Below are 21,842 nucleotides of genomic sequence, written 5' to 3'. Positions count from 1 at the left end.
ATAGCAACAGTAACAAAAACAATAGTAATAATAATAGGAGAAGTCTGATAGCAGGAGTGCTGAGCCGCTATTCGTTAAACAGAGGTGTTAGCACTTTTCTTCTTTTCATTTGTGCCGTAATGGTATGTGTTCACGTGACTCTGCCTATGACGGTTCTTGTATTCATAAGCTACATTTTTTTAAAAAGTCAAATGCTATTTTGAAAGTTATCTGCGTCAGCTCTAATACAACTGAGTGTTTAAACGATTCAAGTATTTAAGTCCTGCTTTCAAGACCAGATTCCTGACGATGGCCCTTCACTGGGGCTCTCCTTTTTAAACCCGGAGATCCTCGGATGTATTTCAGCGTTGCGATGCAGGCAGGCATTTCGATGATGCCTCGGTGGGGTGATCTGGCATTAGTGCCTGCTCCATGGATCTCACCCCGCCGCGGCGCTGTTGGAGGGAGGGCGCGGGGCGCGTTTCGGGGCGCGGCGCTGTGCCGCGGGGACTGTCGCCACCTCCCGGGAGCAGGCGCCGCCGCGGGGACAGGCGGCCCCAGCCGCCACAGCCGCCTCTCCTCTGGCCTCTGGGTGAGGAACAGATACCTGGATTTCATTTCATCTTCGAACAGGGAAGAAGTTTTCCGCCAGAGGCTTTCTTGTTGTGGGCACGGATTGAGAAAAAAAATCATTGTCGTGCTCCTGCCTTGGGATGCTGAAAGGCTATAGAGATGCAATCCCATGCTCTTAAATAGCTGAGCAGCCTTAGGAGGGGTCAAGCCACGGAGGAAGACGCTGAGGACCCCTGTCACGGGAGGTCACAGCTGTGGGCTGGTGGCTCCGCGCTCAGGCTGGCCCCTTCAGGCCCAGGCAGAGAGCCAGCCTCAAGGCAGGGAAGTTAGCCACGCAGCCTGGAAAGACATGGAAAGAGGTGAGGAGAGGCAACCCAGAGCCTGTGCACGAGGCTGCAGAGCTGCAGGAATCCTATTAACTCACCTCCCTTGTCCTGCTAGTGAGGGGTGCCCCTGAGCCGAGCCAGCTCGCTGACCTCCGGGCTGTTTTTCCAGAGCCTTTGCAGAGCTGCGCAGTGGCCAGCGCATCCCTTCTCTGCCAGGAGCACTTACGTCTTTCCATGTAATCTCCTCTGTGCAAGGAGTTACAAGGAGGCTGGAAAACCTTTCTTTGGAGGGCTTCTGGTCACAGCTTGGGCTACCCAAAAAAATTCCTGGAAGGGAAAACACATCATGGAACTGCAAAGATATCTCTGTCCTTCCCTGATCCCTACGTGCTGCTTGCTGTCGCACTTGCTAGTGACAGGCACCTGATAAATGAAAACCTGTGGGCATTTGAGCTTCTCTAGCAAAGGAAGTGACTCGCTAGAGAGCAGCCACAGGAACCTTTGACTCCTCATCCCCACTGGAAGAAGTGCTTGGGATGCTGCACTTCTCCTCATAGAGGACAGACCCTGCTGGGGTTTCCTTGCTGGCCCATCCCTGCTGTGTGGATTTGTACCAAAGAGCAGGGAAGCAGCAGAGTGATTGTTTCATCATCACTGTGCCCTGACATCTGAGCCCCACTGAGGACTGGCAGGTTCCACCAGCCGTGCTGGTGGCACAGCTCATGGGCTGTGGCACGACCCTGAAAATCTGTGCCTCAGGAACTCGCCTGCTTGAATAAGAACCAGGATTTAGCCTCCCACAATACATACTTCCTTACAGATGCACAGATTTCTAAGTCCCACTGAAATCCCTGGAACTGCTAGCCAGAAGAGTAATACTTTGAGTAGGAATGCACAAGCCATGTCTGCTGTGTGAACCTAGGGAAATCATTTCACCTTTTGGCAGCTGAGTTTCATGGTATAAATAATGAGGGTATCGTTGCTAATGCCATGGGAGGGCTGCAAAAATGAAGGATTTTATATCATTCCCTTCCCAGAATAGCAAAATCATATATAACAGTGATGTCATTATTTTCTTCATGTCACTCAGTTTTGAGCTGGCTTAGCAGTGTCCTTCAGGCAGCCTTGAACATTTTTGAGCACGTGCTGCTGTACATGTGTAGGTGCCTCTCTGCAATGCAGAGCAAGACACAATATGAGCTCATTTTAAAACCCACCGTTCCAGTCCTTGGGCTCTTGGTCCTTGCATCACTGTAATTACAGAATGACACAATAAAACGTGGAAGAACAGGAACTTGCAAATCAGATGCACAGAAGTCAATTAATCGAGTCAGTTCTGCTGACACGGGAGAGCACCAGAGGAAGGCTGAGCCTCTGAACACAAGCATCAGCAGAACTCAAAGAATATGTGAAGAATTGCCTTGGGCCTAACCTCACTTAGCTCACATTTCATGCACTTGAATGCTTTCCAAAATTACCTCACTCACCTTCTCCATCACAAAACCTATGTTTGCTTCCCTGTCTGAAGTGAGATCCCAGGCCCTGAGCCTAATCCACAGGTGTGAACTCAGGCTGAGCTGGAGTGACTCCTGTTTCCAGATGTAAGCAGCTGTAGTCAGTAACCAAATCCACCCTGATACCTTTACACAGCTAAGTATGTGCTGCTGCATGTAGGAAACCAGGGAAATTGAAAGAAGTACAGAAAAAGCACTTCTGGTCATTGAGGGAAGGGTTCTTTAAACTTGGTTTATATTGTGATCTGCAGGCGTAGGGAGAAGTAAGTGAAGATCCTTCACCCTGAATATTGCATGACTTAAGTGCTTACAGTTTCAGGTCTGTTAACACTGTGTTTTGTGTCGGGGCTGGAAGGTGGGGGAAGGGAGTATGCAGCTGTATAAGATTGGTAAAATATTTTACTGAGTTGAAGGAAGGACTGTCAGAGAACTGTAGGGAATTGTCATGATCTCATTACACTGCATTAATGAAGCTGGTATTGAATGTGGTATATAATCATAGTGGGTTATATTTAAAAAAACCCAAAAAAACTAGAAGATTAGAAAAGAGCCATGGGAATATTTAGGAGTGGGGAAATGCAACATAATTCGACTTGTGCCATGATGTGGCACAAAAAGAGGCTGAATCCTACATATATAGGAGAGATTTCTGACAGCACAGTGGAAGTTTTTAATAAAAAAGGCAAAAGAACATGGAGGAAGTGATGGTTGAAGGTGAAGTTATTTACACAAGAGTAATGTAGACGTGTCCCCACATTAGAAATTAAACATTGAAACAAAATTTTTGGGAATGGGATGAATATCTGGTCACTCTATATCCTTAAAAAAAGCTGAGTATTTTCCTATGAGAAGTGCTGTATCTTAAATACATATTATGTTAAAGGTAAGAGGTGAAAGTCTCCTGGTGCGCAGGTGCTATATGGGTGGCAGTAGGTGATGGACATCCATCCACCACCAGCCTAGAAACTTGTAAATCTGTGAGAATCTTGTTTCTCCCGTTTGTGGGATGTTTTATGTCCTGTTTCATACGTGAGGAGACAGATAATGCAGATGTAACTTGCCCTGTGACCAAAGAATGTCCAGTATCAGAGTTGGAGCTCATCAGCAGCTCAGCCCCTGAACATGTGAAAAGATATGGGTTAGAAATGCTTCCAAAATCTCTGAACCTCTGGAGACCCCTGATATTTCCTAACATGTGTCACAGTCTCTGTACAAGGGACTTCAGGCTGACACAGAGACAACACTGACATGTCCTTCTCATGGCACTCGCTGTTGGCTTGAACATGGAGCAGGCAAAGGGAAGTTAGTTGAGCTTTTCTGACTCCCAGAAAGCAACCGGAGGATTGCTTGAAAACCAGGGAAGAGTTAATCACATAATATACCCAGATAGATAAGCAGGGTGTTGCAGCTACTAGTTCTCTCTTCAGCTCTGTTGTCATTACTGCCATTTGGGCCTTCCAAACCATCTTTGCTCTCTGTGTATTTCATCCACTTAATCTGGCCTCCCTGGCCATCAGAGTTGTCTGTCTGGAAGAGTTTTTCTGTAATACATGTAATTCTAATTATGGGAACAAAAGGATATCTAGGAATATCAGTAAAGCTGTACCCTGATCCTAGTGTTGTTCTGGAACTGGGAGGTCCTGTGTTGGCTACATTAATTGCACTAAAATATGCCCCAAATGTGTCATGTTACGTGGTAGATGTGGCACTTAAATGCCATAGTTTAGTGGTAGATCTGGCAGTGTTAAGCTGATGGTTGGACTCAACATTCCTAAAGGTCTTTTCCAACCTAAATGATTCTATGATTCTGTGAAAAGGGCAGTTAATATAAGATGAAGAGGGAATAGCCCTGTTCCAGCCCTGCTGTCCTCACTCACCCTCTTAAATGAGATCTCCTCTGCTTTGAATTGGGGCAGCTTAGGTAGACATCCTTCTGCTAAAATACATATTTGTGGAAACTCAGGAAGCCATTTTCCATGCTCTTACATCCATTTTCTTGTGTCTGCACCAGGTTGGAGGCCAAGAGTGTAATTAAGAGAGGGCGAATTATTGCTGTATGTATCTACACATGGCAAGGCCATTTCCTGCTGGAAGAAGCTGAGATCTCTCTCAACTCAGTGTCACCAGCTTTCCAGCCCCTAAACCCCAAATCCAATACTTCTCTGTCAGCAGCCACAATATTTTATAAGCTGTAAAACCTCAGGCTTTCGAAAAACTATTTGCACAGAGTTGACTTTACTGGGGCTCTCATGTCCTCAGGCACCTTCAGAAATGCTCTGTGCCTTAGGAATAGATCACTTGTTGCTGGGGTGCTGAAAATCTCCGAGGAGCTCTCACCAGCAGTGGTGAGGACTGAAGTCCTGCATCACTTTCTGATCTTTCTGAGCCTGCAGGCTGGACCGGGACAAGACAGGGCAGCAACCAAAGTAGGGGTAAAAGGTGCAGTCCTTCAGGAGGACAGGCATTTCCCAGGCAGGGAGAGCAGTTCTGGGGGGCCATGAGGTGCAGCAGCAGGATTCAGACTGTTGAGCTGTCAGCAAATGAAGTTAGTGACAGATATGCCTGAAGAGAAACACACTGACTTTTTTTTTTTTTAAATTCTTAGTTCATTTATTCTCTTTTTTTTTAAATAGAGCTCTAGCCTTGCACTTTTTTGTTGCTATTTTTATGTGGTAGATGGGATAAGAAATTAGACCCATGGCACATAGGTAGCTGCAATGTCTGTCAAAACAAACATAGCAGCAGTGATCTCTCTGCCGTCCTTTCTTTCCTCTGAGTTATCATTCTATGACATATTTTTAACTGTAGCTGAGGAAATAATATCCTTTTCTGCTTCATGAATATTTTCTCTCTTCTCTTCTACTCTGAGGGAGTTAGAAATGGTAGAGGGAATTTACAGCAGGGCATTTCCTATTTCTCAGGTACAAATCAAAGCAAGTACCTGTGCAGCTACGTGTCTGTATAAATCAGGTAGATTACACACACAAGCGGTAAATGAATTCCACAAGTGTAAGGGAAGCAGACAGAGCTCACACATTACAGCTCTAAGCAAACCCTTGCACACACCCCAGCTTCTGCCTGAGTGAGGGCCAGTGGGTGCAGTAAGCCTGCTGCTGTGGGTTTGCCTGTCTCTCGTAAAGTTGCCAAGATCACGCATCTGAATTGCAACAGAGATGAATAAACTGAAAGCAGTTCCAGAAAATAACACTCAGCCAGCTTTGTGTTCAGCTGCCTGCTGGGAGAGAATTACCTGGGCATTTCTGGGGCCCGGGGATGCCTGTGGCCCTGACACCAGACAGACTCCAGAACATCAGGAGTTTTACTTGCTGGTCACTTTGTCTTGCCTAATTGCTCTGCTTTAAGTTCAGATATTTCAGATTATAAAAGCTTAATTGTGCCCTACAGGTGAGGGAGAAAAACCACTCTCAGACATTACCCAATGCCCAGGCAAGTGTGGAGGAACAGGTTACCCGTATCAGTAGATCCCACATCCCATGGCTGATGGGGACAGGCAGGAAAACCCCAGCTCTGGTGTTAACACTATCCTGGAAGTGTAAGGTGTGTGAGACAGGTGCCGCAAGGGATCTCCACGCCACCTTACCCCTGTCCCATCCTACTCAGGGACCTATCTGTTCTCCTGGCTGGCTGCTGATGTGTTGGGACATAGTCACAAACCAAAATCCAAGTTACAAATGGCAGGCAGCAGAGGCAGGGATCAGTGGCCCTTCAGGACAGAAGCTTTTGGTGTTGAAGACACGCAACTGTGACATTTATGAATTTGCTGTTTGAGCTAGGACAGATATCTCTCACTGCCCACTTGCTAATGTGCTCATCGCTGCAGCCTCTGAACACAGCAGATGCAGAAAAGGTCCCCACAGAAGCATCTTGGTCCCTGAGGAATGCCCGCTCTCCTAGAGGGTCTATAAATCCCTGCTTAGGTATTAAAATGCCATGAGTTATAACAACAAAGCTTTTAATTAATCAGGCAGCCACATCTTGAAGATTATACACTCACATCAAAAAAGAAAGTAAAAACTGCATACTCTGCTGAGCCCAAAGCCTCATCTGCTTGGCCCAGATTGTGACATAATTGTGTAGGGCTTGTTAGCAGAGAGCTAGCACTGACTGAGACTGAAGCATATGAACACAGGTCACCAGCCCTCTCCTTAAGTAACATAAAGTACAAATCCATAGTACTGATGAGGCCTTATTGAAAGGAAATAACCAGATTTTTGACATGTTCCTATTGGCAGCAGTTCTGCTGACAGTCTGCTGCATGAGAAGGAAGAAGAAGACATCTAACCCAGAGAACAACCTGAGCTATTGGAATAATGCTATTACCATGGACTACTTCAACAGGCATGCTGTAGAGTTACCAAGAGAGATCCAGTCGCTGGAGACTTCGGAGGTACCTCGCTTGCAGAACTGGTGTCTGAAAGCTGTAACTGAAGCCATGCTGGGAGGAGGGGAGAGGAGGGCATACAAATAAAGCCTTGAAATCCCTACTCATGTTCAGGGGAACAGCTTTTAGGGAAGGACTCACTCCTACACATGTATTAGATGGCATAAACGTGTCAGCAAAACTGGATTGCCGTGCTATTCCCAGCCACTGCAGATGCGTTCCATATTGCTGCGTGGTGATGGGCGTAAACCACCTCTAGGTGGTTAATTTGTTCCTGGGTTTCTCTTCCTTGTGAGCCTACAGCCAATGTGAAGCCATGCCATGATGGCTTAAGGAGAGCCCTTTGGGCTGGCTCGTTACTGACAGTCAGTCTACTGTGAGTGTGCCGCACAGCATTGAAAAAAGGAGGCTGGTGGAGGTTAATAATGCAAAGAAATTCTGTACGTTTATGTCTCAGGAGCTGCCTGTAACTTCTCAAACACCAGTTCAGGGAATGAGTGTTCCCACTACAAAAGTAATCAGAACATCAGTATGTGGGGATGTGTGGTGGTGGTGTACACTTATCAGCCTTTACTTAAGGGATCTGACTGGTTCAGTGGGATTACTCACACATGGGCAGATGATCCTACTGATAGAAATCTATTTCCTGGCCTCAGAGACAGAGAATAATTCAGTTTAGTTCAAAGGTATTTAAAACCTAGAAACACTGGAGAGTCTGAGTTTATGCTAAAGTGATTTTCAGATCAGTTAGCTGATTAGCTCATGTGACTAAATTAAAAAAAAAAAAAAAGTTTAGAAAGGAATCTCTGAGATGTGATTAGACAGTCACAGTCACTTCATTAACCCCACTTTGTTGGCAATCGTTGCTCCAGCTAAGACAGGACCTGGTCTAGCTTGGCCAGAATCAAATGTCAGGCCTATTCACATATAGGATGGTCTTCAAAAGCTGATTCATTTAAACCTGATCAGAATATGACTGAACTGGAGCATGCTTGGGTGGCTTCGACCCATATATGTGGCTTCTAACCTTAAAAAGAAGTTAAAAATGCATCTTTGAGGAGTCAAGCCCAGCTGAGAGACAGGAAACACTTGCAATGAGTCAATAAACCGGGAAAAAAAAATACAGCCTAAGAAATGTGAAAGTCCCAAAGGGACTGGAAGTTTGGTGCAGCTGACTTCTGGGTCCCCAGGCTGAGAAAGAATCAGAGGAACTTTTCACTCACAGCTCCTCCTGCCTGACAAAGGGAGGAACCAGCTCACCAAACCTGGCTCTCCAGAGCCACAGCCCACAACATTCAGGCCCCTTTGGGGGATTGGGAGGAGTGTCCTGTGTGCTCGTAGGGGGAGAAGGGTGTGAAGTGCTCAATCTGCTTCTCTGTTTTTCCCCTAGGACCACCTGTCCGAGCCGCGCTCCCCGGCCAACGGCGACTACCGCGACAGCGGGATGGTCCTGGTGAACCCCTTCTGTCAGGAAACGCTGTTTGTGGGACACGAGCAAGTCTCTGAAATATGACCCCGCCGCTGCCCCTGTACTGCAGTTTCATCTCCACTGTCTCCAAATTATAAATAAATATATATATATATTATAAATATAACCTTTGTGTAACCCTGAATTACAAGAAATGTTTTCAGCTTTTCTTTTGTCCCTCAGAATTGTCAGCCCCTTTTTTATAAGTGTGGTAAAACTTTACAGAACAAACTGTGGCTTTATAAAATAAAGGTATTTCTAAGCAAAACACCTGTCAGGTGGACTGTTTGCTTTGTTCTTATTTACAAACTGTTGCTAAATACACGTGGTCTGGAAAAATACTGAGTAAGGCTGCTCTTGGCGCAGGCAGCATGTGGTGGGTACAGCATCCTGCATCCTACATGATATCACTCAGCTGAGCATAAACATTTCTGCTCAGTCACTGTCCCTTCTCCTTCTTCAGAATGACTTCAGGCACTCCTTTCCTTCAGGCTGCTAGGCTAGAATGCAAACCAGCCAGGGCCAGCTCAGTTGCCAGAAGCAGTCTGTACAGCTCCTGTGCCAGTCTGGTATCCTTTCTGACCCCAGTACTGCCTGAGCACTAGCTGGGATCAGCTCTTTACTGTCCCACTTCCAGTCTGAGCTCCAAAACTCTTTTATACGAGCAAGGACAAGAATGGCCCTTTACTCCTGCGTAAGTGTTTTAACCATGCTACACATTAGACTCACAGCTGCTGCACTTCAGCCCAATAAGCCTAGAATTATTTCCTGAAGATCGAACAGCCTCAAAAGAAGGTGTATGGAATGCTCCTTTCAAAGGAACAGAAAATTCCTTTGAGTTTATAAAAAATCTTGCAATCTGGTGACTAGGGACTGCCACCAATTGAATGCTATGCCTTTGACCACATTTCCACTTCCCCACTGTTTTATTTATCTTGTGTGTTTAGACTGTTGGTGCCACTGAATCAAGTTTCCTCATATCCTCTTCTCCTCTCTGGGACTTTCCCCCTTAGGAAGGAAAACGCCGCATTTCAGAGCAAAATGGCAATTCTTTCCTATCCTGTTAAGTGCAGACTCTCATAGTGTTAGGGGAATAGTAAGAGTGAACAAAGCTTGAATGATGGATTAAAAATAGGTTGCTGCAAGGTGAGACTAATACAGAACACGGAATGACTTGTCCCAAATCGATGCTCTCTCTTTGAGTAACCCAGACTGTTACTGCGGGACCATTTCTCAGTTTTGCTTCTCAAACTGCTTTTTTATAACTTTCAGCAAGTGAAATGGCCTCTGTCCTATGAAGTCTTGTCCTCCTTCTTCCCACCTCTTGCCACCAGTTCTGCTAGACAATTTCCTGCTTTCACCCCGCACATCATCAGGAGCAGGCTGTGAAAGGCAGTTTAGCCCCTGCTCCAGCTGGCTGCTCCCTGCCACCAGCTGCTCAGGTTTAATGCTTGGCTGCGTGAAAGGGAAGTTTGAGCAGGACAGGGTTATTTTAGCATCATTTACCATATGCCTTGTTCGAGGTGAGCCACAGCTGGTACTAGAAAAAGACAGCAGTGGCACATCTGGTCCAGCTGTTCCCACTTGCCAACAGTGGCCCAGTGGCCGCTGTTGGTCAGAGCAACATGACAACTCTGCTAAATCATGGCTGGAGTCAGACCCAGACTTGGCTCAGGGGGCCACAGAGGCCTCGTTGCTCCTCCTTTCTCACCATCTCACACATGCACTTCTGCTGTGCCCAGGCACAAACCTGACTGTGGATTACAAGCTTCCGGAAACTGGAAGATTGTAATGTGACAGGGACTCTCCTGGATATTTGTTTCTCTGCTCAGCATCAGAGAGTATTGCAGGGCTTTCTCATCAGGTGATGGGGCAGACAGCATGACAAGGCTGTGTATGGACATGGATGGGCACTTTGGGAATATACCTTTTCACCACAGGGTAAATGCTATGCAATGTGATACCTGTGATCCTCGTGATCAATTACTAAACAGCCTCCTAGAAGCCACTGTTTGATAGGAGAGTAAAAATTCCCTGAGGGTATTGCCAAGAGCAAAAGCAATCCCACAAGGATCTTTGTTTTTATTTAAAAATAAAAGAGGAAGGTGGACAGAGGGAACAGGTTTACAGAAAACTAAATTCAGTTCTTTGGGAAAAAAGTCCATGTTATTACATTTGTTTTCTGTACATGGTGTTACTCTGTTGCTCTAACCATGGTGTTACTTTTGCAAAAGAGATTTTCTAATTTGACCCAGAGCAGCTACACTGAAAATACTGTCTAAGAAATACTGGAGGATGCTTCTAATTTAAGCAGCACAGTTTGCTTGCTTAAGGCAGAATACCTATACTAGCCAAAAGTATTTGCAAGCTGAGAGATGCTGCACTGTTCCCAGTCTTCACACCACCTGGAAATGGTGACCTGACTGTAAGCAGCCCTGCAATTCTCAAAAAAATGAAACAAACTCCAGCGCCATCAAGCCGGCGAGCCCGGATTAGGCCCCAGTGGAAGACAGGGATTTCTGATTGTATCTTGTCTCGCCAAAGACTCACCACTGCCCCTGCACAAACCTACACTGCATTAGGGCAATGCCCAACATCAGCACATTACAAGCGTGCCTACAAAGATGGGCACACGGTGATCCTACACTGGAACAGCATCCTGGCTGTGAGGTATCCCTGTATGTAGGTAGAAAAAGCCTTCATTGTATTGTGAAGGATCCCACTGTACCAGGAACACATCCAACTTATTACCTATAAACTACCCACCTGATCACTGGTAGCTAAAGAATACTGACATAAAAAGAAGAGCAGGGGGAATCTCGCCCTTTCCCTGCAATAAGTCTCTAGGATTGTTTTGCCCTTTTCTTTCAATTCACAGTTGCCTCACTTTGTCACCACGTTATGCAGGCGAAGAAGTGAAACGGGCCCTTGTTGAACAGACAAAGTGCAATTGATTATGTAAAGTTAAACTGACTGAGAAGGGGTGGATGTGTGAGGGTGCTTGTCTGTATAAAATCTGCTGAGATTGTGTCAATATGCCTTGGGTGGGTGGTGAAGCCAAATTGCAGAGAAACCCAGAAGCTGCAGCAGACCCAAGGGAGCATTCGATGCTCTGCAGTGGCAGAAGGCTGGCTCGGCTCTGCTCAGCCGTGGAGCCAGTTGACTGCACAGAGGTTTGGGTTTTGCTAAGCTAGGAAGTGTCTCGCTGAAGTGGACTGTGTCTGGCGCAAGCGCCGGTGTGAGAAGCAGATGCATTTGTAATACAGAACCGGGTACCTGCGGCTATAAGGGTAGGAGATCATCCAGGTGTCAGCGTAGAAAACACTGCTGGTATTTTAACACGTGCGTTGTACTGAATCCCCGTCCCGCTGTCCCCGTAAACACCATTGTGCTTTTCATCTGCCACATTTGCAGCAGCAGCAGCAGGGAGATTTCCCCTGAAATGGGATTGCTGACCCAGCAGCCGCCCGGACAATGTGACGGGCGCTCCCGGGCAGCACAAAGCCCCCCTTCCAGAAAGCCGTCGCACAAAGCCGAAATCCCGCGCCAGCCCCAACGTGCTGGGCTCGGCACATCCCTCCCGCCAGTGCGGGGCGAGGCGGCCGGGCTGAGCGGCGGTGCTCGGCAGGCTGGAGCGACAACATGCCCTTGCCGAGGCGCCGGTCGTCCTTCCTGGGGCAGCAGCCCTCTACCTCCACGGCGGAGAGCTCGGGGCCGCCCGGCCGCCGGGTGAGCGTCGGAGGTGGAGGCAGCCTGTCGAGACCCCCCGGCGTCTACGTGGGCACCGTTCCCACCGGCGGCGTGAGCAGCCTGGGCACCCGAGTGTCCCGTAGAGCCCTGGGCATCAGCAGCGTCTTCCTCCAGGGTCTCCGCAGCTCCGCCGCCGCCGTGCCCCTGGCCCCGGGGCTGGATAAGGGCAGGGGTCTCTCCTACGAAAGCCTGAACGGCTGCTTGGTGGAGTACATCGAGAAGGTGCGAGCTCTCGAGCAGGTCAACCAGGAGCTGGAGGAGCACATCAGAGTCTACCTGGACAAGAAGGCGGCCAGCGTGGGCAGCTGGGGAGCGCTGCGGGAGAGCTGGGAGGCGATTTACCACCAGGTGAGCTCCGGAGCGCCGCCGGCAGCCGCGGGAGCGGGAGGGAGCTGCGGGAGGGAGCTGCGGGCGGCCAGGGGCGAGTGCTGGTGAACGCCGTCTGATTGCAAGGCACGGTGCCCCAGACAGAGGGTTGAAAATCTATCTTCATGATGATTAGCGTTATTATGCCTAATAAGCGGGAGAATTGCCTCAGGCATCGTGCGCATGGGAGCGACTGAAATGCACCCCAAGGCGCCGAAGTCTGGGCTGATTAGAACGGGTGGGGTTTTTTTTCCTTTTTTTTTTTTTTAATCTGTGGTTATTACACTGAGTATCAAAATTATTGAAAGAAACCTGCTAGGACTGAATTAGGTTCTCTCTCAACATGATATCATTACAAGCAGGTTGCGGCTTTGTGGTCTTTGTTTTTGGGTTTTGTTTTGGGTTGTTTTGTTTTGTTTTGTTTTTTGCTTTGTTTTAATCAGCAATTCAGTTTTTTACTTTATTCCCTTGTTGGCTTAATAACATTTTCAAAAGCTCTGTTTATTTAAAAATAATAATTACATGGCTACAGACGAGTGACTCCCTTCCTTTCCTTTGCCATCACCCCATCACCCCTTACTCCCACCTTCTCCATGCGGCACAAGTGTTTACTGTGGGGCTGTGAAGCGGTGTCTGTATTGACCTCATGGACAAGGAGGAGTTCCTTCTGCTGGCCAGGAAGGCCTTGCAGGCTGATGTCCTGCTTGCAGCAGACACAGGGCTCTGTCTGCTGAAGTCCTGGTGCAGCACACAAGCCTGGCTTCCCAGCTCCCAGCCAGTGGGAGCAGATGGGATTCCAAAGACCCGGAGCCTGGCATCTTGCACACCTCTTCCCAGCAGCACTTGTACAGGCACAGAAACTGCTATCACTGGATCTTCAGAAAGTCTGAAAGCCAGCTTTAAATTGCCTGGAAGGATTGTGTGTTTTAACTTGGGCTGGCCAGTTTTACTTTGCATTTTTAGGGCAGGTCTTCTTCCAGAATGCTACAAAGTTTGCTTGAACTCTGAACGTGTTGGCATAAGCTGTTGTACAAAGATCGTGCCAGCAGAAACACCCCCAGTTAAGCACCAGCTTTTAAGGTTACTACCTTTTAGTATTAGTAAATGACATTATTGCTCCCTGAAGGGAGCAGCTGCTGAAGTAGAGAGGTGCTCTGAATCTGGGGTACAAAAAGCCATCTCCTTGAACCTATTATCTCACTGGGGGAGATGGGGACTTTGATAGGGGACAGGGAGTTAATCCTTTGCAGCTGCCATCCCGTGTTCTTCAGACCAGTGTCCCATTTCGTAGTTGTAGACTTCACCTGTAAATCCTGCCGGGATTTATGGTTAAGACCAAAAATGTGGGACCATACGTTCTTTAGGAAAGACTGATTTTTCCTTATGTAAATCCCCAACATTGCAATGCAGATGAATCTGCTCATGCAATAATTTTTCATCCAAATTGCTCTCCTTTCAACCTTTCTTTGCAGTCATCCTTGCCTCTGCCTCCTTCTTATGAGTGAATAAGAGCATCTCATAATGAAATCTAGCCTGAATATTGGGCTCTTCCTATAGGAAAATCAGAAAAACAAAGCCACGTAGTAAAAGCATTTGTGAGTATCATAGAAAAGAAGAGAAAAAGACTAGCATCATCCATATCTATTTAACTATCAAAACACATCAGAGAACACATAAAATTTTCTGAATTGCTTCAATTAAATCAATAAAAGAGGCATCACTTAGTGGGTTTTGTCTTTCACGGATGTGATCCAAGCTGTTATGTACAATTCTGATTAATAGATTTCTTTGCTTTTTTTTAGTAAGCATTTAACCAGAAATGAAAGTAGGACCCTATCCAGCCCAAACACCAATTAACTCATTCCTCCTGGAGCTAATCGGCAAAATTGTGCCAGCATCAACATCAAAACCATCACATTTATTAAAATAACATCAAAATCAGTTGCTGCAGAAACAGCTGAAATCACACTAAGTCAGAACCCTCCTGCCACAACATATCCCAAATGGAAAAGTACAAGGCATTCAGGAGCAAGGTGTAGCAGAAATGAGAAACACCTGGCAGCTACATTCCTAAATGTAATTTTTCCAAAATGTATTCAGGTTTTCTGCAGATGTCCATGTCCGCCTTGATTTCTTTAAGAGTGGCATACCCCATTTTCAGCTTCTTGTAAAATCTGAGCACCCATTTTGATTCCTGGCCAGGCCCACGGGTTCAGCGGGGGGAGATGCCCGGCAGCCATAAATCCCCTCAGTGCCATTCGCATAAAGCAGCTGTGAAGGTTTTGGGGGAAAAAACACTGGATCAGGCACTTGGTTTAGCCCAGGCACTCATGATAGGAACAGTTTCTGAACAAGGGGCAGCAAAGAAAAAATACACAGTTGGGAGGGGGTCGAAGCAGGAGCCCTTTCCTCTTGCCCTGCTAATGAGAAGACAAGGACATGGCCATGAAGCACTCTCCTGGTCTCAGAATCACAGATGTGACAGGCCCATTTCGGCAGTGGCACGGGAGACACCCCAGCAAACCTGAAGTCACGTTTCACTCCTGCCCTTCCAGGGATGTGCTCCAGCATCCCAAATTTTGGGTAGTTGCATTGCCAGCAAAACCAGCTTGGTGTGAGCGTATCTCCCAAACACAGAGCTAAGGGAAAGAACGTGTCAGCGAGTGACTCAGGGGGTGTGTGAGTGCAGGGTCCCTCAGGGAAAACTGCTCATGTTTCCTTGCAATTGTCAGAGCTATGGCTGGAGCAGGGGATCACTGGTGGGAGCTGAATGATGGAAAGCCACAATCCAGCTCGCAGGGTAAACTATCTGCCTGGGAAGCTGGCTTTTAGCAGAGCAAGTGGAAACACACCAATTGGGACAAATTGAGAGGATTTTTGCAGGAAAAGAGGGAAATGAAAAATCCTTGCCAAGAGGAATTCATGTGACAGGATTACAATTTCATGACAGAAATACAAATTTTGCCCTGTGCATACTCTTCTTCCCCATGCTTCATCCTGGACTTCTTCTATCTCTAGATAGAAAATTCTATCTCTAATCAAATGTGTCTCTTCTGCAGACTAGAAGACTGTTTGCAATGGCAATTCCTTCACAGGGAACAGGGCAGCACCTGGGAGAAGTGGATGCTTGAAACAATCTGAGTGAGTTTACAGAGAGAAGAGGGTAGCTCAGCCGCCATGACTGTTCAATTACAGCTGCATGGGTGACACAGAGATTTATTTTGTCTATGAGATGACACATAGTGCAGTTCAGATCACAGGAGTAAACACAAAAGCAGATGAAGGAATCAACATCCTGGACCAATTTTATCACTGCTGTGACTGATCATGACCTCCTGTGCATGGTTGGGAGCATTTGAGAGACCTCCAGAGTTTTTCTACAAAACTACTTTTATTTGCACTTGACCTTTCTATCAGCATTTAATCAGTGTGAATATTAAGCCTGGAGAACACGCAGGTCTAACAGCCTGAGGAATTGCCACATTTGGACTCATACCCGCTCATTTATTTGCTGCAGGGTCAGAAGAGCCACTGAGTGTTACTTGTGACACACTCTAGCACAACAGTGTGTGATCAGCATCTGGAAATGGGTGAAATAGCACTCTGCTACTCATCCAAGGGTACAACAAACTCCCACACAATGGCACAAAGCTCAATCAATTGCCCTACAGAGCATGGCAGTGAGTTAGTTTTAATTATGTTCTCTCAGCCACCTCCAACAGCATAAATTTGGGCTGCCTTCACAGGCACTTGTGAGGGGGTGTGAGGATTTCTCCTTGTGCTTGGGCAACATTACAGTTTCACAGATCATGTCTTTAAGAGGTATCTCCTGCTTTGAGAACAAGGCATTCTTTGGTGAAGTCCTGTGTGCTTATAAAATACTTGAGGTATACATGAAGTCGAATTTCCCTGGATGCAGCAGGAATCAGCAAAGGAGCCATCAATCTCAGCCTCTCTCTGGGTATTACCTTTCCTGAGGCCATGCAGCAAATGCTGCTCTTGCCGCCTTTGAGGTTTCCTCCTTCAGGCGCTGAGAAAAGGTTCAACATGGAAAGCATGACCAAGACCATTAAGAGTTTATTGCTTGGCAGTAGGCTGCAGGCTTTTAGCCTGATTTTAGTTGTGAATTAAAGTGTGTTGGAGGCAATGGTCTGGTATCAACTATTCCCTTGCATGTGTGGAAGGAATGACTAGATCGACATCTGATCTTTCCCCATGGAGGCGTTCACTTTACTGAAGTGAACTTACAAGCCAGAGAAGTTTCCATTTCATGAATAATTAAACCATGAGATTCATTATCACAGGCCACACCTGAGGCCATGAATTTAGTAGCAGTCGGAAAGGATTTAGACAACTTGTAAGAATAGCAAAAGTATACAAAGGTACAGATAAAGCACAGCTAAGAATTGGAAAGGCACAGTAAATCTTGCCGTGCCAAACTTGGCCAAATCTCTGTTAAAAATCAGAAGTTGCTAGTCACCAGGGATAAGGAGTAAATTCTCCCTGTAAGTGCCTATATCACTTCACACTTTATCAAGTCTGGCATCTGCCCACTCCCTTGAAGCAGCTGTTTTATCCCTGATGCCAGTTGTAACCCAGCAAATGGGCCAGCATGCTGATGCAGATTTTGTTGAGACTTTTCTTCCAAAAAATTAACATTGCATTTTCATGTCCATAAAATCACAATGAAATCAAAGAAAACTGTTGCTGCTTTGTAGTTAAGATGTTTAATACCATGAATATTCACTGTTAATTCAAGTGCTGAAAAAAATCGTGATCAAAAGGTGTATGTGCATCACAGAACCGAGTGTTGCAAGACAACGTGTGACTGAAAGGAGCTATTATTAGTAATAATATTTGCATTTTTTTTTAACTCTTCCCATTTTGGCTCTTTGTATGCCACATGAGCCTCATAGAAGCTCTGTGAGGCAGGACAGCGCTGCCTTCTGCTTTACAAGAAGAGGAGGCAATGTCTAAGTGCTTGCAGTGTTGCAAGGCCCCTCATTACCAATGGACACAAAGAAGGGTGTTTCCTAAACTGCTGCATCATGTGTTTTAGTATGTGTGTCAGCAAAGTGGCTACAAATCTGTCTCACTAATGCTGTGTGTTTGCATCCAGCTGTTGGCTAATAGGAGAATTAAATCAAACAAAAGAGCCATTAGATGGAAGACACAGATCTCTTCTTCTGGAGCCTAGGAAAGGGTTTTCACAGCTCATGCAAATCAGAGGGAATTTCTCAGGAAACATAGTTTGATTTCTCAGGAAACATAGTTTGTGCCATGTTAGACAGTATTAGAAACTACTGTCTAATTATTTACCCTTCAAGTTCACTGTCAGATTTAAGGGGTACACAGGTGATTTCCAGGAGGGCTGAAAAGTTGATGCCTGCTGGTTTCCACTGCAAGTCATCCCTGAATACTTCCAAACACTAGTTTGGGGTGTTGTTTATACCGTTTTTACTTACATGGAAGAGTTCAGGGTTTTGTGCAGTTTTGGAAAGCCCTGGACTTTCTCACGGAGCCCTTGCCTTTAGCTGTTGGTCTCTGAAGAGGAGAGTTGGGGTATTGACCGAATCCTCAGGAGTATGGTAAAGACATCCACTGTGGGGCAGGTAAAAGTCACCCCAAATGCTTCAATAAATCCACAAAGCCACTAATGAAAAACACTTTTAAAAAACAGTCCGTCTCCATATAGATGCAGAAATCCAGGCAGCAGCAGTTCACCAGCTATTGACTGCTTCCGCTTTTGTTGCAGCCCAAAAGCCCTTTCACGCTGGATGCAGCCTCTAAACTTCGCTATTAACATGCCTCTGAGTGACACTGTGCAGCTGATTGGATTTAATGTTACTTTTGCTGGCAGGATGCCTCCCAATTCACTCAAAGACATTAATTTTCATCCGACTTTAGGTCAGACATTGTAACTGTGCAATCCTTGCCAGAGGCAAACAAGTTTGTTTCAACAGAGCAGGGTAAATCACAGGGCAGCATTTCTGCTGCTTGATTGAGTCAGGAAAAAAAAAAAAATGAAAGCTTCTGTGAAGATCCACACATGTATGAGTCGTCAGGAAGACAAAATAACTTCTGTAGGAAAAAAGAAAATAAAGAAAAAAATGGTAGAAAAATAAAGCAACCAAGATTTCAGAGCTTGTGTCAAAGAAGTCCCTCTACTTCTATGCTGACTAAATGCCAGTTCTCCATCCTTCAGGCAAAACTCAGGTGTCCTGGTGCACAGGAACCTGAGGACAGAAGAGCAGCGTGTTCCCAAAGTCCCAGCTCTGCTCAGCCGCTCTGAAATGCAACAGGTGAACAACCCAGGGTTTGGGGAGTTAGGATAGTGCTGGTAACGTGGGGCTGCAAAAAATCAGGGAGAAGGAAATAAGGGGTTGAACAATGAAGAGCAGCCAGTTCTGTGTGCAAACGAGCACATGGAATTCTTCTGTACTTGTGTGCTGCACAACAGAGCTGGCTGGCGTGTGGTAAGGGACCATCTCTTTGCCCACACCTGTGGCTTTCGTGGCATCTCTGACTCCTGTGCTTTTGCTGCACTCCCCAGTTTTCCCATGCCAAAACTGGGGCTTTCCCCCTCCTGCCACTCCCCACCCAAGCATCAATATTTACAAAATATCTCTCCTCTGTCCAGGTGCTATTTTCATGAAATGTGTTAGAACTGGATGTCTCTGAGATGGCCTATCCCTCAACCATATTGTTTGGAATTGGCCAAGAAATCCCACAGTTATTGACGAAAAAGAGGTTTCCCATGTAATGGTGTGAAACAAGGTTCAGCCCCAGCCACCTTCCCTGGTTTTTTGTAACAGTAGGTGAGAATTAAGAAAGCCACTTTTTAAACTCTTGTTCCTCATCAGTTTGAAAAGACGTAGAGTGCTTTAACTTCCTGATCCATTATGGACATTATAGATAGTGAAGAAACAGGTTATTTCTCCACATTTCTCCTTATCAGATGACTTCAGGTATTATAAATTTGCTGGTCCAAACATTTGTAAGACATCTGGAGCAGTAAACCACTCTCCATGAGGGTAAATGTTAATTACCACCTAGAAATGCTTCAGCCTTGCACGCTCACCTCTACCCCATCACCAAGCGGCCTCAGGGCAGTTGGGAACATAGGGCAACGATCCCACTTGAGATCCACCTGAGATAACTTGTCTGGATGCAGCCTTGATGTTTCCACATTGCATGGTGTGTTTCACTTTGGAGGAGCAGAATGGTTTGGGTGATTTGCAATCTTAGTTGCAGACTTAATAACCTAAGGAAAGATTTTTCTGCTTCAAGAACTTTCCTCGCCAGCTTAAAAATCTGATCTTATTCATGAGGTGATTTAGTTTTGACTGCAAATCTTCGTGGGTGTCTCCTGAAAAAGACCAAAGAAAAGTTCTGTTTAGGTTTTCCAGAGTGACAGCATGGATCATGGGATGACTGGAGCTCCCAGACAGTTACTTGCAGAGGCGGTCTCTCTAAGTCTGGTCCTGAAATCAGCGTGTCTTTGGTCATCTCCATAGCTCAGTGCACGTGTGACTCCAGGGCAGGCAGTGGCCTTTCTTCCCTTTTTTATCATTTTATACAACCTTTCTGAATCACAACCAGCTGCTAAGTCACAAGCCTTTCAGGTTTACTTACCCCTCAAGTGTATCTTGGACGTTAGAGATACACTCCAGAGCCGTAGCAATGATACCATAGTCTGATTTGCACCATCTTTCCAATCAGTGTAATAATCTTTGAAGGCTTCTCAGGTCTCATATCTATCACAAGAGCCTAGAGGATCCCACAGGAGAAGGAAAGCGACGCTCTGGGAGCTGAGGAGGGCTCGCAGGAGGCATGAGCAACAAGTATTCCGTGGCTCCCTGAGGAGGGCGACCCTGAAGAGGACTGCTGATATGGGAAGTAGAACAGGAACTGCATAAGTGCTGCTGAAATTGTATCTAGAAAGTACGAGTGGGTCTTGAATGATGAAAACACCTTGAGCACAGCAATGAATTTTGCCCCTTGCAAAGAGCTGGTGATTAGAACAAATGTGTTGCTACAAGAAGATGAGGGCTTAGGAGGAATAAGCAGTTTGATTACAAATCGCAGCCTATTTGCAGAGAATTCGTGAACTTAAACGTACAAAAATAATTAAGTTATCTGGAATGAGTCACTTGAACAGCCCTAGGATAAAGGATTATTTTCAGAATCAAAGCTGTACATCTGCTTAAGATACATGTGCTGAAGCTCTTCATTGCTTGAGCTCTGTTGTATCTTTCTTCTAGGTGGGTGAAGCAGTCCTTGAAAATGCTCGTCTTATGCTGCACACCGAGAATATTCAAGCCTGTGCTGAAGATTTTAAGGACAGGTAGTCCTGTGGTGGCACACAGCTGGCCACTTTCTTTAAACTTTGCCTTTGTGAACACTTAATTTGTAGGGGTGCAATGCTAGGAAGAAGAATGGATTTGGGTTTTTATGTTGCATATTCATATTCAACCCCCTGATTTGGGAGAAAAATATTGATGGTGCTAACATTATTTTAGATTTTGGAGATTCATAGTGACAAAAATGTGCACAAGCACAAGCAAAATGACCTAAACTATTCTTAACACAGACGTTTGTCCTAACACAGACATTGGTCTCTCACTGAGAGGTCAGCATTCATTCAAAATTAGGTTGGCATTTTATAAATGTGCTTTTTGGTTGTAATTTTCAGTACTTCAGTACCAAAAACAAGTGCTTTTTGGAAGTAACAATCATTCTGGTACAGAAATATTAGACAAGAAAACAGAAATGGGCTGTGCCAATTTTATTTTTCTTTACTGAGGAAAAGAAGTAATAAAAGAAGATTTTAAACACTGGTAAACTATTTTTTTAATTGTCTTTCTGTTTGGAAGGCCTGTTAGTCGTGTATGAGTGCAAGAAGCTCATCAGATTTTACTCAGGAGATGTGATCCTTCTAGCTTTTTTTACTCATAATGGTCTCATTCATTTACAAATAGCTTTTTGCAACCTCTGAGACAAAAACCATACTTCAAGCTAATTGATTTTTATATCCTATGGTTTCTATCATCCCTTAAACTTCTTTCTCTTGCTCTCTGGCATTATTTTTTTTAATCATAAAACCAAAATGAGTTAATCATTCTTAAGTTTGCTTTTTATTTCAGAAAGGAGCAACTCAGATACTTGTTTGGCTTTACGCCCAGCAAGTTACATTCATATTTTATATAGTTTTTAAAAGTACTTTTTACAAGTGTCAGCTGACTTGGACAAGCAGTCTACATAACAAAAACAATGTTGAATCATTCCACTGCGTAGTGAAAGCTCCTGGGATCAGCTGCCACTCTCCCAAGCTTTAAACTCTCAGCAATGAAGGTGGCTATCAAGGAGCAAAGTGTTTCTGAAGCAGGTTCCCAACTAACCTGCCAGCCCCTCCTGTCTAACTTTCCTGGCCACCAGGTCCCCAGGTTGGACAGGTTTGGCAC

General features: G+C 45.6%; 2 protein-coding genes and 1 long non-coding RNA gene across 5 annotated transcripts in view; 2 read left to right on the top strand and 1 right to left on the bottom strand.

Moving 5' to 3' along the window:
- Positions 1–8,530, top strand: part of TMEM108 (transmembrane protein 108) — a 162,556-nt gene extending 154,026 nt beyond the window's left edge. For all 3 annotated transcript variants that reach the window (XM_040064588.1, XM_040064577.1, XM_040064607.2), the window contains 2 exons: positions 6,646–6,800; positions 8,185–8,530. In XM_040064588.1, coding sequence (XP_039920522.1) covers positions 6,646–6,800; positions 8,185–8,307 — 278 coding nt within the window. In that variant the 3' untranslated portion in view covers positions 8,308–8,530. The remainder of the gene's footprint in view (positions 1–6,645; positions 6,801–8,184) is intronic.
- A 3,286-nt stretch (positions 8,531–11,816) lies between these two features.
- Positions 11,817–21,842, top strand: part of BFSP2 (beaded filament structural protein 2) — a 21,626-nt gene continuing 11,600 nt past the window's right edge. Inside the window, exons 1-2 of the mRNA XM_040059747.2 lie at positions 11,817–12,360; positions 20,643–20,725. Coding sequence (XP_039915681.1) covers positions 11,905–12,360; positions 20,643–20,725 — 539 coding nt within the window. The 5' untranslated portion in view covers positions 11,817–11,904. The remainder of the gene's footprint in view (positions 12,361–20,642; positions 20,726–21,842) is intronic.
- LOC120750804 (uncharacterized) overlaps positions 17,348–21,842 on the bottom strand; it is an 8,679-nt gene continuing 4,184 nt past the window's right edge. Inside the window, exons 4-5 of the long non-coding RNA XR_005700157.2 lie at positions 20,014–20,265; positions 17,348–18,459 (exon numbers count right to left, since the gene is read on the bottom strand). This is a non-coding gene — a long non-coding RNA (uncharacterized LOC120750804). The remainder of the gene's footprint in view (positions 18,460–20,013; positions 20,266–21,842) is intronic.

This window comes from Hirundo rustica, chromosome 1 (genome assembly GCF_015227805.2).
Source record: "Hirundo rustica isolate bHirRus1 chromosome 1, bHirRus1.pri.v3, whole genome shotgun sequence".
Classification (NCBI taxonomy): Eukaryota; Metazoa; Chordata; class Aves; order Passeriformes; family Hirundinidae; genus Hirundo; species Hirundo rustica.
This window is presented reverse-complemented; position numbering and strand designations above follow the sequence as displayed.